This window comes from Cotesia typhae, unplaced genomic scaffold, assembly GCF_013202065.1.
Source record: "Cotesia typhae breed Kobodo isofemale line unplaced genomic scaffold, CoteBio_Ctyphae contig_5, whole genome shotgun sequence".
NCBI classification, from domain to species: domain Eukaryota; kingdom Metazoa; phylum Arthropoda; class Insecta; order Hymenoptera; family Braconidae; genus Cotesia; species Cotesia typhae.
Genome location: NW_027423757.1, coordinates 11315673 through 11331958, shown reverse-complemented (window position 1 = coordinate 11331958; position 16286 = coordinate 11315673). Strand labels below are relative to the sequence as shown.

The window sequence follows — 16286 nt, the reverse complement described above, 5'->3', positions numbered from 1 at the left end:
TTAAAAGTATGGAATTGAAAAATTTTTGCTACTTTATAAAATTTCTGTAAATTTAAAGTGATGGCAAAAATTCTCATTAAAAAAAAAGGCTTAAAAATTATTCAAGACAAAAATTTGTAATAAATTCTATATTTTACAAAAAAAAAAAATTCTAAATAATTATAATTAACAACTAAAAAAAATTTTTTTTAATTTTTCTAAAAATCAACAGACAATAAACTTGAACCCCTCGTCCCATAAATAATTTATATTTATAATTCGAAAGAATAATCTCTGTTGACTCGAGACACAGAAGATTGAGTCGGTCGACGGTGCGTCGAAAGAGATGAGAAATCCGAGAGTGGTTCGAGGTCTGCTCGGCGGATCTTTGAAGATGCACTTTAAGTAAGACACGTGCCATTTCCTTGGATTTTGCGCGTGTCCAATCGTCATCCCTCAAATTACTCTCTCGCCTCTTCTTCTTATTATTATATCTTTACTATATACCTATACATCCTTCGACATATCAGTTTTCACACACACACACACACACACACACACACACACACACACACACACACACACACACACACACACACACACACACACACACACACACACACACACACACACACACACACACACACACACACACACACACACACACACACACACACACACACACACACACACACACACACACGCGCCGACAGCTACAGATAAATATTTCAGATTGTCTCAGACGTCACGTCTCGCGTTGACGACGTCTTTCTTCCCAAAGAATTACCAAACGAGACACGTGCACCTTTTGTAGCTTTTTCTTTTAAATTTAAAAAAAAATGAAAATAAATTTTTTTTTCTGTTGCAGATTAACAGGAGGCTCTCCAGCGATCGGTAGTGCAGGCAGTCCAGGGTGTGGAACGCCAGGCGGAAACGCTGGAAGTGGTGATCCGGGTTCCGGAACTCCCGGAGTAAACGGTTCTGCGACCGGTGATTTTTTCCGTCGTAGTCACCCACTTTCGGACCATACGCCGTTGCACCCAGCCTACCGTATTAACTACATGGACCACATTTACCACCAGATACAGGCCTCTTCTCACAGTCCCAACGCCTCATTACACGGTAAAATATTAACAACAATTATACTTTCTTAAATATTGACATTTTTAAAAATATAAACTATTTTTTTTTGACAATCTTTACAATATTTTTAATAATTACTCAAATACACCCTTCTGTTGTTACTATTACTATGTACCAAAAAATCTAATCTGGTTGAAGCTTTATACGCAAACAATGACACTCGGAAGTTCTCAAGTGCGATTTAAACCCGCATATCCGCTGAGACCGGAAGGCACGTGGGTCTTTTTATTCTTCATACTAACTTCCTCTTCTGTATTTTTTATAAACTTTCAAACAATATTTATATTATTATAACTGAAACTATAATTATAACTTAATGAAAATATTTTGAGAATTTTATTGCTTATTACTGTTCAACTACATACAAGATTTTTAATTTTAGGGCTGGGTGGATTGGGGCCAGAGTATCTACTTCACGCGGCTGGACCAGCGAGTACTCTAGCTTCTTCGGAGTTTCCTTTTTCCATCGATGGTAAGAGTCCAGGTAGTTTATCAGCTAAACTATACCTTTATTATTATAATTATAAATTTAACGATTTTTAGTTTTTTTTTTTTTAAGCAATATAGTATTCGTTAAGAAATTGAATTAAAACTAAAAAATTAAACTTAAATTTTATTAAATTTTCTACTTAAAAAAATTTTTTACAATAATTTATTCGCTAGGAAAAATTCCAAAAATTGTATTAAATAATTTTATTTTCTATTTTAAAAAATAACTTGAATTTAAAAAAAAAAAATTTTTTTAAACTCTTAAAAGGTGAAAGTAAATCCAATAAAAAACGATTTATTAGATGTAAGTTAATAAACACAATAGTTTTAGTTGACTGAGCAGTTTATCAGATAGCGACAAGACCTTTAACTGTAAACTAAAAACAAGGTATTAAGTATCAAAAGCTGAAGTTAGCAAAGTGTAAATAAAAGAGGGATAAACAGGGAGTGGAGTGGAAGTTAAGTTGAGAATTCCAGACGTGCAGCAGTCTCTCCAAGTAGATCGATTCGGATCTCGACTGAAACACCGATATCGCGAGTAAGATAGGCTAATGTGTATGCTCATGGGAGCCAGGTACCTGGGGCTGGAGAACAAGACCAGTACCAGGACACGAACCGGGTACAAGTTGAGCTGGTTGCTAGTTTCTGATCACAACTCTTCCTTCCTCCCAGCACAACACTCCGAGAACAACGAAAGGGCACCTGAGACCAAGACAAGGAGGGAAGAAATGAGGCTCGTTAGTCGCCACCGTGAGCATAATTGAATCGACTCGAAGCGACACGACCTCATTAACACCTTACCTCCAGCTACAGGTTGTCTCACGTTTCCAATCCCCGTGCTCTGCTCTGCTCCTGCACCGATCTCGCTGCTGTTTCACGATCTGATCGTTCATCACTTTCTCGCTCTCCTGTCCTTTAACTAGTTATGCTTGTAGTTTAAACACATACCTACCCTGTACCTATTGTACACCCAACCCTAGATTAACCAGCCTAGTAAAGTTACAACACAACTTTCTAACCTGACGCGTTATATCGAGTGTTGATCAATTCTCACTCGACCCACAGCCCAATTAATACTTAAAGTCTCAAAAATCCAACTTTGAAGCCTTCAATCTTTTTATTATTTTTAATTTTCATTTTTTACCAATTATTTTTATTAGAAAATTCAAAAATTCTGGATTTAAGATTTTTTTTTTTGATAAAAATTCTCTATAAAATTTTTTTATTAAAGTATTAATTATATTTTAATAGAAAAAAAATTTTTGATATAGTCATCAGGCAAAAGTGAATTTTTAATTTTATAAAATTTATATTTTAAATTATCAAATCGTATAAAAATTACAGTTAATTAAATAGTTAAAAATTAGATAGAGAATTCTTCAAAAAAATGATTTTTCTTTTAAAACTTAGTAACGTAAAAATTAACTCTCTTATAGGGAGAGAATTAAGAGACCATGCGCTATCTGTCGAAAATTTTTAAAACTAAAATTTATCAAAAATGATCCGATATAGCCAATTTTTAGATGAGGACATGTCAAAAATTTTATATAGAATTTATTAGGTCACAAGAACGTATGTGATTTTTTTATACGGTCATATATGGACTTATTTGTTCAAATTAGCAATTTTTTAAGAGATGAAAATTTTTTTATGATTCTAAATGCTTTTAACTCAAATAGCGTCATTTTCAAATATATTAATAGAAACGTGCGGCTAGGGCTATTTTTTTGGGTCTTCTAAAAAGCTTGAAAAAAAAAAATTAAATTAAAAGAAAAAAACAGAATTTTTAGGCCAAAAAAAAAAAATAGAAAAAGAAGTTTAAATGTTTGTCTAAAAGCAAAAACTAGTTAAGCAAAATGAAGAAAATAAGAGTCAGGATGTGTGAAAAAAAGTAAAGTTAAATTAAAAGATCTCGAGCGTGTATCGTGGCCTGCGCTTACCTTGCCTTGGTAGCATGTGGTGAAGCATCACGACCTCTTAGTGCCGATCGGATTGCCCGATTGCACCAATTTACATGTCTTAATTCCCCGTGCAGGCTCCGTCTGGAGTTTAAGAGACTAGACTCGAGCTGAGACTGAGGCCGTTGTACACCGTACTACTCGGGGCGTGTTTCATGAATATGCGAGAACCAGGACTGAACGTTTTTAACTTAGACTTTTTATTTTATTAATTACGTTTTGCTTTGTTTGGAGCTGGAACATGACCGAGTTAAAAGCCATAAGCTGGAACAACGACAAAAAAGAATAATGAAGATTTTTAATTGGTGATCCAGAGTGAGGTCAGGGGTCGCTCGAAAATGTTTATGCAAATGCCGGTTTTTATTGCTGGAGACATCGGCGTGGTGAGAAATATAATATTGAGGGGTTACCGCATCGCAAAACACCTGGAAAGACGGCTGTATCACGTTGCCAACTTAGCAATACAACCAACTCGGGATCTGCCCCAGCTCCGGAGGACCACCGGTGTCTTTCTTCATTATGACCGCGAAATAAGTCATTCTGGTTACTTTTGAGGGCTTATTCTTGTTACATTATTCCATAGATGTTCTGTATCAACATTATTACTTATTACGAAAAAGCGGTTTCTAACAGCGATTACCTCGTCCAGACTTGCGGTCGGGGGCTAATGGCTGGTAAAATACCTTAACCGCAGATCTGGGGCCCGAGAAGCTTTTCAATTCGCGATTGTGTTGCTTTTACTCAATGTTGGAACATTGCTTCGTTTATGTTTCGAGAATTTTGGTAATATTTTGTTTACTTGTTGATAAATTATCCCGATTATTTATTTATTACAGATTAATTTTTTTTTCTCTAATTTTCATCCCTAAATTTTCTATTTAAATTACTCTTTTTGAAGTTTTAAATCGACGTTCTTAATAGAAAATTTTTTAACTCCATTTTAGAGAAAAAACAACTAGTTCAAAATTTATTATCACTTTAAAAAATCAGTTAATATCTAATAGAGGTACAATATTTAAATTTGCATCATTCTAATAATTTATTATTATTTATAATAACTTATTAGACTATTGATACATTCAAATGTTAAAAAATCGCCCTAAAAAATAAGGAGTTAGATCAATTGCTAATTAGATGGTCAAAAAAAATTTTTTTTGAACCAAAATTAATTTAAATAGTTTTTTTGGATCTTTAAATTTTTTTTGCAACATTTTCTATAAAATTCTCTATTGATTTTATGATAGCAAAATTTTTTCCAAAATTTACTTCAAAAATTATATTAAGTCAAATAATTATGTAATTATCAAATTACAATTTTTAATGTTATTAATTTTAAAAAAAATTGAATTTTAAATTATTAAAACATCAAAAAATTTGTACAACTATTAAAAATAATTTTATTTAATTTTTTTTTTTTTTTTAATTAAAATAAATTTTTTTAACATTAAGCTTTAATTATTGATTTAAAAATTAATTGTAAATTTTATTAACTTAAAAAATTGAAATTTATTTTCAGCGTCATCGCGACTGGGCAGTCCAAGAGCATCAGCAATAAGGGCCAGCCGTAAGCGCGCATTAAGCAGTTCCCCGTACTCAGATCGGTTTGACATTGACAGCATGATCCGATTTAGCCCGAACAGCTTGGCGTCGATCGTCAACGGATCGAGAAGTAGCAGCGCCAGCGGCAGTTACGGACACCTTTCAGCCGGTAACTTTATAAACTCTTTAAACTATAAAATAAAACACATAATACTTAATACTTGTCGTACTTAATGTTGCTTTTTATTTAACTTAAACTTTTTATTGCCTTTAATACCAGCTAATTATCTCCATCCTGCTGCGCTGAAATCTCTCCCGAGTAAAAAACGACCGAATTAAATTATTATAATTATAATAAGCTCGTTGAGCTCAAGATTGATGTTATTATCGATTATTTATAGACAACAAATGCGTCAGAGCATTTTTATTGTAAGCGTTTAAAGTTTACGTGGAGATCTTCATCTCTTTAAACGAAACAGGCTTAGAGCTCCAGCGCACCAGTGGATGCTGCTGAGTATTCAGCTAAGGATGTTGTTATATTGCTGCGTTATAACTGACAGGCTTTTGATCCAGACATCAGTAGTTATAACGAGTATGTTTCAACCCGTGACGAGACTTTACTTCCAAAGGTCTCTTGATCGTTAAATTAAAACCGGGCAATAATAATGTCTCTGGTTCTGCTTATGGCTGTCTTTGACTTTGATTTTTGCTTGACTTGAAAATTCTCAAGAACTTTAAAATAAATTTTTAAATAATTGAAAAAAAAATTTTTTTTCATTAATTTTTTTACAGTAAAAAATTTTGCGTCAAAAAATTTTGTATTAAAAATTTTTTTGTTAAATATTTAACACTTTTAAGTGTAAATTTAACATTTATTGTATTAATTTTATCAAAATAATTAAACTCTTATTTAATTAGCGACGTTCCGTTTTTATTCATTTAAATTTTATCAAGCTCTAAAAAAAATATTACATATAATTATTTATAAAAATTCATTATAAAAAAATTTCCAAAAATTAAATTAGATAAAAAAAAATCAATGATTTAAAATTAATAAATTACAATAATTTCAACTATCCATGATCTGTATTAACTAAAAAAAAAAAAATAAAAAAACAATAATAATATTTCATATCTAAATTTACCAACTTTCGCTTCGATTTATGGTTCAATTTAGTAGAAATAAAAGTCAAAATAAAAATGTAAAACAGTCCGACTCCGGGTGCTGTCAGATCATCTTTACTGACTTCCTGTTTCCTAAAAATGCTATTAAACTCTTTGATCGTTATTCTTTGCCGGGTCATTTACCTCTCACAGTTATAGTCGCACAATTCCCCTTGTTAATATTAAAAATAAATCTCACTGGTAACATTTGAGAATTGACATTTTTAAAAATACGGCTTAAGAAATTGAAATGTTCAGTTATTTTAATATTTCTCAATAGTCACTTAGACTAGAGGATATTATCGCGTCGGTTACATCAATTACTTATTGCACATTGCTGGTACTAAATATTTATCCAATAAGTTTCGATTTGCTTATGTTACTGTTTAGTGATTATTTTATCCAGCTACGAGAATTTATTAAATATATTATATATCAGATAACGCTTTTATTCTCAGTACTGATAGCAATAAACATCAATATTTTATTTCATATGATAAGATAATTATACGATTATATATGTTACACCAGACAGCTAAACTATTCATCTCTAATTATAAGTCTGGTTTGTTTTATTTTATTTAAATTAACGGTAATAAGTATAAAGACAATTTTAACTGTTAATTGAATTTATTTAATTTTTTATCAATTATATAAAAAATACTCTGTAATAATTTAAATTATTTTTTATACCAAATTTTTATAACTCAAAAAGATTAAATATTATAACACAAAAAATTACTCTAAAATTTTCCAAAAATTGACTTTTACCAAAAAATATATAAAATCATACAAAAAAATACAATTTTAGGTCAAGACATTTTTTTTATTACAAAATTTCTTTTTAAATTTCTTCTATTAATTATTTAGATTAAATAAATTTGCTTCAAAAAATTAAAAAAAAAATTTTTATTTCAAAATTAATAAAAATAAAAATCAAAATTCGGTAACTTCAAATATTGTATTATCCACCATTAAAATTTATCATTAACTCTGTAAAAAAAAATAACACGTCCATTAAGATGCAGACTAGAGCCGTGAACCGGAAGTGTGTGGTGATGCATTAAAATCGCAATTAATCGCCAGTTAAACAAACAAAATTTTGCAATACATTTATTTATTTTCTTCTTAACAAAATAACGATAAAAATTAACTAATTTATTTTTAAAAAATTAATTATAAATTTTTCCAGCAATGAGTCCAGCTCTGAGCATGCACCCAGGAATGGCGCCGCATCTCCAACAACTGCAAGCACACCTTCTCCGAAACGCAGCGGTGGCAGCTCTGATGCCTCACTCTCTCCAGCCACCGGCGCCGCCACCACCCCATCCGCACAGCCACCCTCATTCCCACGGACTTACGCCTCACAATCAGCTCTTCGTTCCTCCACACTCGAGTGCGACAACCACCGTGGGGCCTCACCATGGTATCCTGCCCTCAAAAACAGAGGTGAGACTTAAGGTTCAAATTTTAGAATTTTATTACATATTTTAAGGCAATTGATTTATATTATTGATTGATATTTAAGACAATTGATAATTTATCGTAAAGCCGTAAAGAGTAAAGAGTGTTCAACGGAACAAACAATTTGCTGAGTTGAGGTATAAAATTTAAATTGATTGCTCACGTTAAGGGAGTACAGCACAGGCGTGATTGCGTACTCCAAACAAATCGCCGTTTTGGGCTTAACACGAGACCCACAAGCTTCCAGGACTACTTTTATATTATATATATATATATATATATATATATATATATATATAATAATACTCTTTATACCTTTATAATACATATAATATGTAGGTCTTATGCTTAACCAACTAAATAAGTAGAAAGAGAAGAAGATCGTGTTACACTCACGGTCATCGGATTACCCAACCAATCTCATCATGTAAATTACTTACGCTATCCGTCGATTATTCTCCAATTTTTTTATATCAAACTTTATTTTTATTTTTGGTGAAAAAATTTGCAAAATAAAGATTACTTGTATTTTTAAATTCTCTAATAGACTATTTTTGATTTTTTTTATATTTTTGAATTTTTTTTATTATTAAAATAAATTTTTATTACATTAATAATTAATTTAACTAGTTTTTTCAAATCTAAATTTGTCATTTTTAATGCTTAATATTTTACACTGATAAAAAAATTAATTTGATTAAAAAAAAAAAAATTTTGTATCAAAAAATTAATTTCAAAGAATTTTTTAGTTTTGAATCAGGTGACTCAAAAAATCTTTTTGAAACAAAAAAATAAAAAAGATTATTAATTTATATAAATGCTGCTATCGTACTATCTAAGAAAAAGTGGGAAAAAAAATTTTTTTTGCTAAATTACGGCTGTCCAAAAAAATGATACATTTTTTTTTTCAATTTTTTTGGACCTTTCTGAATTTTTAAAAAATAGTAAAAATTTTTATTTTGTTATAATAATAGTTAGTACGATAGATACATATATTGAGAAGACTCACACCAAATTTCAAGTAAATCGGTTCAGCAGAACTTGAGAAAGAATTTTTTATTTGATTCAAAATTAAAAAAATTGTCAGTTTAATTTTCTTAATAATTTTTTTTTTTTCAAATCAAGTTAATTTTTCTATCAGTAAAATATTTATTTAAAACTAAATTATTTTTCCACTAAAATAATTTCTTAAAAATAAAATATTATTTTTATAAAAATTTCTTTTGGTATAAATTAAAAACCACTTGAAGAGTTGCGCCAGCCTTGATATTATAGCACATGTCAGTAAAATAAACTCAAACTAAAAACCGTGAGTAAAGATCAACATTTTTACAAGTATGGTTACTTGTACCGAGCAAAAAATGATTATGTACACGTACTTATACCCATTATATGTCTATATTGGGTAACAAGTAATGTATAGACAATATACAAGTGAAGCGTGGTTGTTCAGTTATATTACTTATCCTCGTTTGTTCTTTGATTGGCCGGTTCACCACTACACTTTATGCCATCATCATTATTATTATATTTATAATGGTGGTGGTTGTACTGAGTCCGAGGATCGATTAAAGCTGTTAAAGTTACGGTCTTAAACATTTACAGCCACGCGCTGGCTCTATGTATTATAAGTATAAATTAAACAACACACCATACTACTTAATTCTCTATACGTTCTATCAGCTCTTAACTCTTAACTCTTTACGGTTCACACTCTATGTGGGCAGCAGTGTTTGCTTTTATTTACTCTGTAGAAATAGTAATAGTTTAATAGTAGAGAACTCTTTACTGGCGACGATAATTACTGAATTGCCTGCTGTAAATTAAAAATATATTCCCCGGCAAAGTAATTAACTTATGAGGACAGACTATTATTTATACAATTTTTTTTTTATTTATTTCTTCGCTCATTATTATTATTTGTATAATATTTTTGATTATAAATGATTATAAATGTTAAACAAATATTTAAATTTTTAAAATTTAATTTAAAAATTTTTAAATATTAAATAAATAAAATATTAATTTATTGAAAAAATTCAATCTTAATTTAATACTAATTATTAGAGTTTTTTATTTGAAATTTAAATTACTAATTAAATATTAAAGATATAAAAAAATAATAAAAAAATTGTTTTATGAAAAAATTAAATTTTCTTACAAAAAAAAAGACTTTTATCAATTTTATTGTCTCTTGCGTCTTCAAGACACAATATTAATTTTTTATCATTTTTTTTTATGATAAATTTTCTTAATAAAAATTTAAATATTTAATATCAGGGTACGGAGTCCTGCAGAAAAGGATCAGACGCATCAACAAGATCGATAGCAGCTGAAGCAGATACATCGTCAAGAAGACAAACGAAGGTGAAGCGGGAACCAGCAACGACAACGACGGCAACTTCGACGACCCAGCCGGTAAACCACCCCCAGGGTCTAAGTCCCAGCGAGGACTTGAGAGACGAGCCGGGAGATTTTATAGAGACGAACTGCCATTGGCGAGACTGTGGTCTCGAATTCCCGACTCAAGATGATCTCGTAAAGCACATCAACAATGACCATATTCATGCAAACAAAAAGAGCTTTGTTTGCGGATGGGAGGATTGTTCCAGAGAGGAAAAACCATTTAAGGCCCAGTACATGCTTGTCGTTCACATGCGACGGCATACAGGTGAAAAGCCCCATAAGTGCACGGTAAGTTTCCCTTTTTGTTTTTATTCTCAACCGCTAGATTGTTTTTATGATCAACATTGATAATAACTGGTATTTTATTGTATTTTTTTAGTTCGAAGGCTGCTTCAAGGCGTACTCGAGACTCGAGAATTTAAAGACGCACTTGAGATCTCATACCGGTGAAAAACCTTATACTTGCGAGTATCCAGGTTGTAGTAAAGCTTTTAGTAATGCCAGTGATCGAGCTAAACACCAAAATAGAACTCATTCTAATGAGGTGAGTTTTTTTTTTTTTTATTAATTATTTGTAAAAAACAATTTTTTTAATTATTTTTAATAATTATTAAATTATGTCTTTTGTTAAATTGCACTGTACTTTCTTGACTTTTTTTAAAGATATAAGCACATCCGGATGTTATATTCATCAAGAGCTTTCATTTGAGTACCCACTTGCATTTTTGATATATTTTTTATATATACATATATGTGATATATATACATATATGTGATATATATATATATATATATATATATATATATATATATATATATATATATATATATATATATATATATATATATAAAATATATGAAAAATTGATGTGGGTACTCAAATGAAAGCTCTTAATGAGTATAACATCGGGATGAGCTTATATTTTTAAAAATGTCAATATTTCACAAGATAACAAGGTCATTTTTTATTTATGTATCTAGAGATAGATAAATTAATAAAAAAAAAATTTTTTTTTTAGAAACCGTACGTATGTAAAGCACCAGGATGTACTAAAAGATACACGGACCCATCCTCACTTCGAAAACACGTGAAAACAGTCCACGGCGCTGAATTTTACGCGAACAAGAAACACAAGGGCGGAAACGACGGCGGAGGAAGCGACGAAGCGGGAGCTGGAGGCAACAGCCCCAGCAGAAGCGAAGATTTGCATCCGAAGACGCCAAGCCTGTCGAGCCCGAGCGTAAAGTCTGAGAGCGAGGCAAACAGTCCTCCAGGAATGATCCAGCAGCAAGGCAGTCCGCTGGTTGGCGGATGCACCGACGAAATGGCGGGTGTTGGTGGTATAGCGGTCGACGCGGTGGTTTTCGACGAGCCCTGGAGCGAGGAGCCGGACAATCTGGACATCGCGGACCTGCCCGTCCCCCTACGCGCGATGGTCGGCGGAATGGAGACTCAGCAGGCGCCTCCACACTCGCGGAACCGCTTGAAAGGCCGGCTCAATGTCAAAGCCATGCCTTCTCTGGCGCCGGGAGTTGGACTTCGCGGTACTCGCCAGATTTCTCAAGGCATCGGCGACCTCAACCGCAGAATCACCGATCTCAAGATGGAGACTGGCACTACAAGGCAGACCAGTCTCGCGGATCTCCAGCTGAGGCTACAGCCCCGCAGCGAGCCCAGACGCGACAGCAATTGCACCGTCAGTACTTATTATGGCAGCATGAAGTCCACGGAGTTCGGTAGCAGAAGAAGCAGTCAAGCCAGCGCTGTTGGTGCTGTCAGAATTGGACCTGCCGGTCCTGGAAGCTTCTACGATCCAATTAGTCCTGGGACTTCCAGAAGGAGCAGTCTTATGAGTCAAATGAGCGCCACTTCCGGGAGAATTAATCCTCCTGGGCCGCTTCAGACTCAGTACAACACCAATAATCTTGTTGTACAAACTCAGAATATGTCTTTGCAGGTAATTTATTTTTTTTATAACACAAATATAATTTTTTTAGAATTTTTGCTTTAACATATTTAATTTTATTTATTTATTTATTTATTAAATTTTAATCCTAGAGCAAGTGCTTTCTAAAGACCAGCTATAAGTCTATTATAAATCTTAATTATTTAATAATAAATTTTTTTAATTTTTATATTTAAAATAACGACATTGAGAAAAAAAAATTTTATGAAAAAAATGAGCAATTTTGTAAAAATAAAAAAAATTTATTTTTTAGAAATTTTGAAGAATTTTATTTTTTATCCAATGAAATAACAATTTGATAATTATGTAGAAGTTAGGCTCCATTAATTTTTGAATGTAAAAAATTGATCTTTTTGAATAATTTTTTTTTTCCCAAATCTATAAAACTGATTTTGAACTAATAATTTATTGTGAGAAAAATTTTTATTTCTTCAGCTAAAAGATCCAACTATTTAAAATTTCCAAAAAAAATTTTATTTTCTTCAAAAAAAAAATTTTTTTTTCCCCGTATTGAATCTTAATTATCAACCAATAAATTTTTTAAACTTAAATATCAAAACTAAATTAATAATAATTTTCCAGGGCGCTCAACTTCTTGCCAACGAGTGGCCATCAAGCAGCAACTGTCTCCCGCAGCCGTCAGGTGACCGCAGAATGTCAGAACCAACTCGAGGATACCAAACGCAGCAAACATCACCACCAGTGCCGCCTCGCCCTCGATCAGCGCAACTTCCGGAGCTGCACCCGAATCAAGAAGTAGTCTTAGACGAAGTGGGTGAAGGCGAAATGGTGGAGAACAAACTGGTGATCCCGGACGAGATGGAGCAGTACCTGAACGCAGTGCAAGCCAACGGGCAGATAAACTTCCGCGGGAGTCCTCTTCCAATCTGCCAATCCCCAATCTGCACAAACCACCTGCACTACCCTCGCCAACAAAACTGCTACAACACGCAGCAATGCTACCCTCAATCCCCTCAAATGCAGCCTCAAGCCCAGCCTCAGATCCAGAACTGCCAAAATTACCAGGCCCCATCTCCAGCTTACTCGCACTGCCCGAGTTCCCGCATGAGCCAGGCGTCAGGCTACTGTCCTCCGCAGAACTACAACCAGGTTCAATCCTGCGGCTCGCAGATGCAGCCGAGCCCCGTCAGCCAGGTGATGTCTCTGGCTGTCACAATGTCTCCCGGGTCTCACTACGCCGCCAGTCAAATGAGCGACCAGCCGATGACTTCTCCAGCAGCTGGAGCTCTGCCTCCTCAGCATGGAATGCAGAATCTCCAGCAAGCTCCAGCCCAGATGACCCGGAACTGCAATCAGCAGAACCACCAAGTGTTTTATCAGTCCTACGGATGTCAAGGTCAAGTCACCAATAATTGTCCAGCTCAGCAGCCTCCAAACTGTTCTCCAGTGGCGCACTCTCCCGGATTGGTCCAGCCTTGCGCTCAGATGAGGAACTGCCCCCAGATGTCGCCGCACTGCACACAAGTTCCGAGTCCTGGGCCAAGAATTAACTTGCACAACAATCAGTGTCCAAGCCAGCAAGCTCAGAGCCAGTGCCATCGCGGGAACAACCACCTGATGAATGATCTTCAAGTGAGAAACGTCCTCCCGGGGACTGACCAGATCCCGATCAACGGTCAAGGTCAAGGGCAATGTCCAGGCGCTACTTTGCAGCACTGCGCTCCCGGAACGGTCAAACCGCTGGAGAATATCCAGCTGAATCAGAACCAGAACCAGAACCAGAATCAGAATCAGAATCAGAATCAAAATCAAAATCAGAGCTCAGTGCAGAACAATCTCCAGTGCACTCAAATTGCTCCGAACTGCGTTCATCCAGGCGTCGCCCACTCGCCGAGACATAATCATGCAAATCAGCAGACCAATAATCTCCCGGGACCCAAGGGCATCACTTCGCTCTGCGCGAGGCAGAATAATTGCCGGGTACAGTCCCAGTGCGGCTGCGAGGCCCAATCTCAGACCACGCAGACTCAGTATGTATGCAATTGTCAGTGGAATTACGGCGACTGCTTCAATGGACACAACATGGGAGAGATTCAGTGCAGGGATATCAGTCAGTCCCAGCAAGGATCTCCGGTCAAACCTCCCCAGGGGATGAGGCAGGACTCCTACCGCAGGACTCTCGAGTATGTTCAGCAGTGCCGCAATTGGTCCGGGACTCAGGTTCATGAGACCAATGTGTCTAGCTCTACTCATCCGCTGTCTCTTCCTCAGCCTCTCCCTGCTAGCTCTAATATGGTTGTTAATGATATGACTTCTTCGCTCAGCTCTTTGCTTGAGGAAAATAGATTTTTGCAGCAGATGATCCAGTAAATTTTTTTTTTTGGGTTTATTTCACTGAAAAAAAGTTTTTTTTTTTTTTTTTAATTTTTTTTTAACAAATTTTGGTAAATATTTACAAATCGGGTCAACCATTTTCATTTTCATTTTTTTGAACAAAATTTCTATTTGATTTTATTGATATATTTTTTTTTTTGGAAAATACATTAAAAAAATGGATTAAAAAAAAAAAAAAGTTGATTATTACAATCTTAACAAATTTTCAAAAATATTAATAAATTTCTTAAAAAATTTTGATATTTAATTTTTTTTTTTTTTTTAATTGTTCGTTTTTTTATGAACTTTAAAAAAAATATATCAAAAACATAAAAAAATAATAATAATAATAATAATAATAATATAGAAATTTTATCCAAAAACATGAGAGCCAAAATTTTTTTTTTTTGAAAAAAAATTTTTTTTAAAAATGATATTTTAAATAATTTTTTTTCAGTGAGTTTATATTATTATTGGTCTTGAAAATTTAATTTTTGTCTACCTCTCGGCGGCCCACGTGCCTTCTCAGCAACCCAGTGCCTTTATTATAATTATAATATATTTATTATTAATTAATTAATTAATAACATAAGTCTTTTTAGTAAAATAATTTATCTAGTGAGATAAATCGTAAACTTGTTTGGAGTGAGAACTATTACGGATATTTTATATAAATAATTATTAATACAGTTATTACGTAAAATTTCTCAAGCTCAGTTAAGAGTGTACGATGTACGCTGTGATAAATATTAAAAAATACAAATTATTTTCGTGTGAAAATCCCTTCGCCAACGTACATACACAACTGATTATTTTTAAGTGAGCTAGTATTGCTGCGTAGCTGAGGACAACAACGATTCTTAAAAGTATTGTTAAATTTATAATTAACCTTACAACCTTAGATAATTTTATCTAATAAATATATAAATGATTTTTTTTTTTATATTCGCATGATAATTATTATTGAATTATTGCATTTAAGTAATTTAGACACTGCAAGGCCAATATTAATTTTAAGGTGTAGATAAATTAAATTTTATCGAATTTTAAATACTTAAAATCACGTAAACATTTTCCACGGAGTTTTTTTTAATTATATATTAATTAAAGTAAAATAATAATTAAATAATTTAGGTAAATTTTGTACTTTTATAATTTAGGATATTTAATAAGTGAAATTAATTTCGCGGAAAATGTTCTTCGGAGAGTTAGAGACTTAGTACCTAGAATTTTATAAAAATTGTTATACAGATAATTTTGTATTAATTTTACAAGTTAGATTAGTGAATTATTATTATTAAGATTGACGTATTTTGTGAATATTATACATATCTGTAAATCACTTTTGTATGAATAGAATACAAACTATAATATTTTATAATTAATAATTATAATTGATATTCTGACAAATAACATATATAAAAAGATTAATAATTTTGTAGATGTTTTAAAGAGATGTTGTTAATAAATTTTAAAACCTTTGAATGATCCTTAAATCTTGTATTTTATTTCTTCTTTATTTTTTAAGGACAAAATAATTAATAATTACTTTTGTTAAATTTCACTGTACTTTATTTAATATTGACTTTTTTAAAGATATAAGCTCATCTCGATGTTACACTCATCAAGAGCTTTCGTTTGAGTACCCACATGACATTTTTATATATTTTTCATATATACATATATGTAATATATATAAATATATGAAATATATGAAAAATTGATGTGGGTACTCAAATAAAAGGTCTTGATGAGTGTAACATCGGGCTGAGCTTATATCTTTAAAAATGTCGATAGTTCCCAATTAAAAATTTTAATGAATAATAAAAAAATTACACAATAG

General features: G+C 32.5%; 1 protein-coding gene across 2 annotated transcripts in view; it reads left to right on the top strand.

Annotated features, from left to right (window-relative positions):
- The window catches only part of Ci (transcriptional activator cubitus interruptus), a 68524-nt gene extending 53997 nt beyond the window's left edge, over positions 1 to 14527 (top strand). Inside the window, exons 4-11 of one of the 2 annotated variants that reach the window (XM_074249098.1) lie at positions 848 to 1101; positions 1505 to 1606; positions 5086 to 5277; positions 7465 to 7721; positions 10017 to 10430; positions 10522 to 10686; positions 11162 to 12100; positions 12692 to 14527. In XM_074249098.1, the coding sequence (XP_074105199.1) occupies positions 848 to 1101; positions 1505 to 1606; positions 5086 to 5277; positions 7465 to 7721; positions 10017 to 10430; positions 10522 to 10686; positions 11162 to 12100; positions 12692 to 14440 (4072 nt within the window). In that variant the 3' untranslated portion in view covers positions 14441 to 14527. The remainder of the gene's footprint in view (positions 1 to 847; positions 1102 to 1504; positions 1607 to 5085; positions 5278 to 7464; positions 7722 to 10016; positions 10431 to 10521; positions 10687 to 11161; positions 12101 to 12691) is intronic. The other variant, XM_074249099.1, reaches the window with a different exon arrangement.
- Positions 14528 to 16286: the final 1759 nt, after the last annotated feature.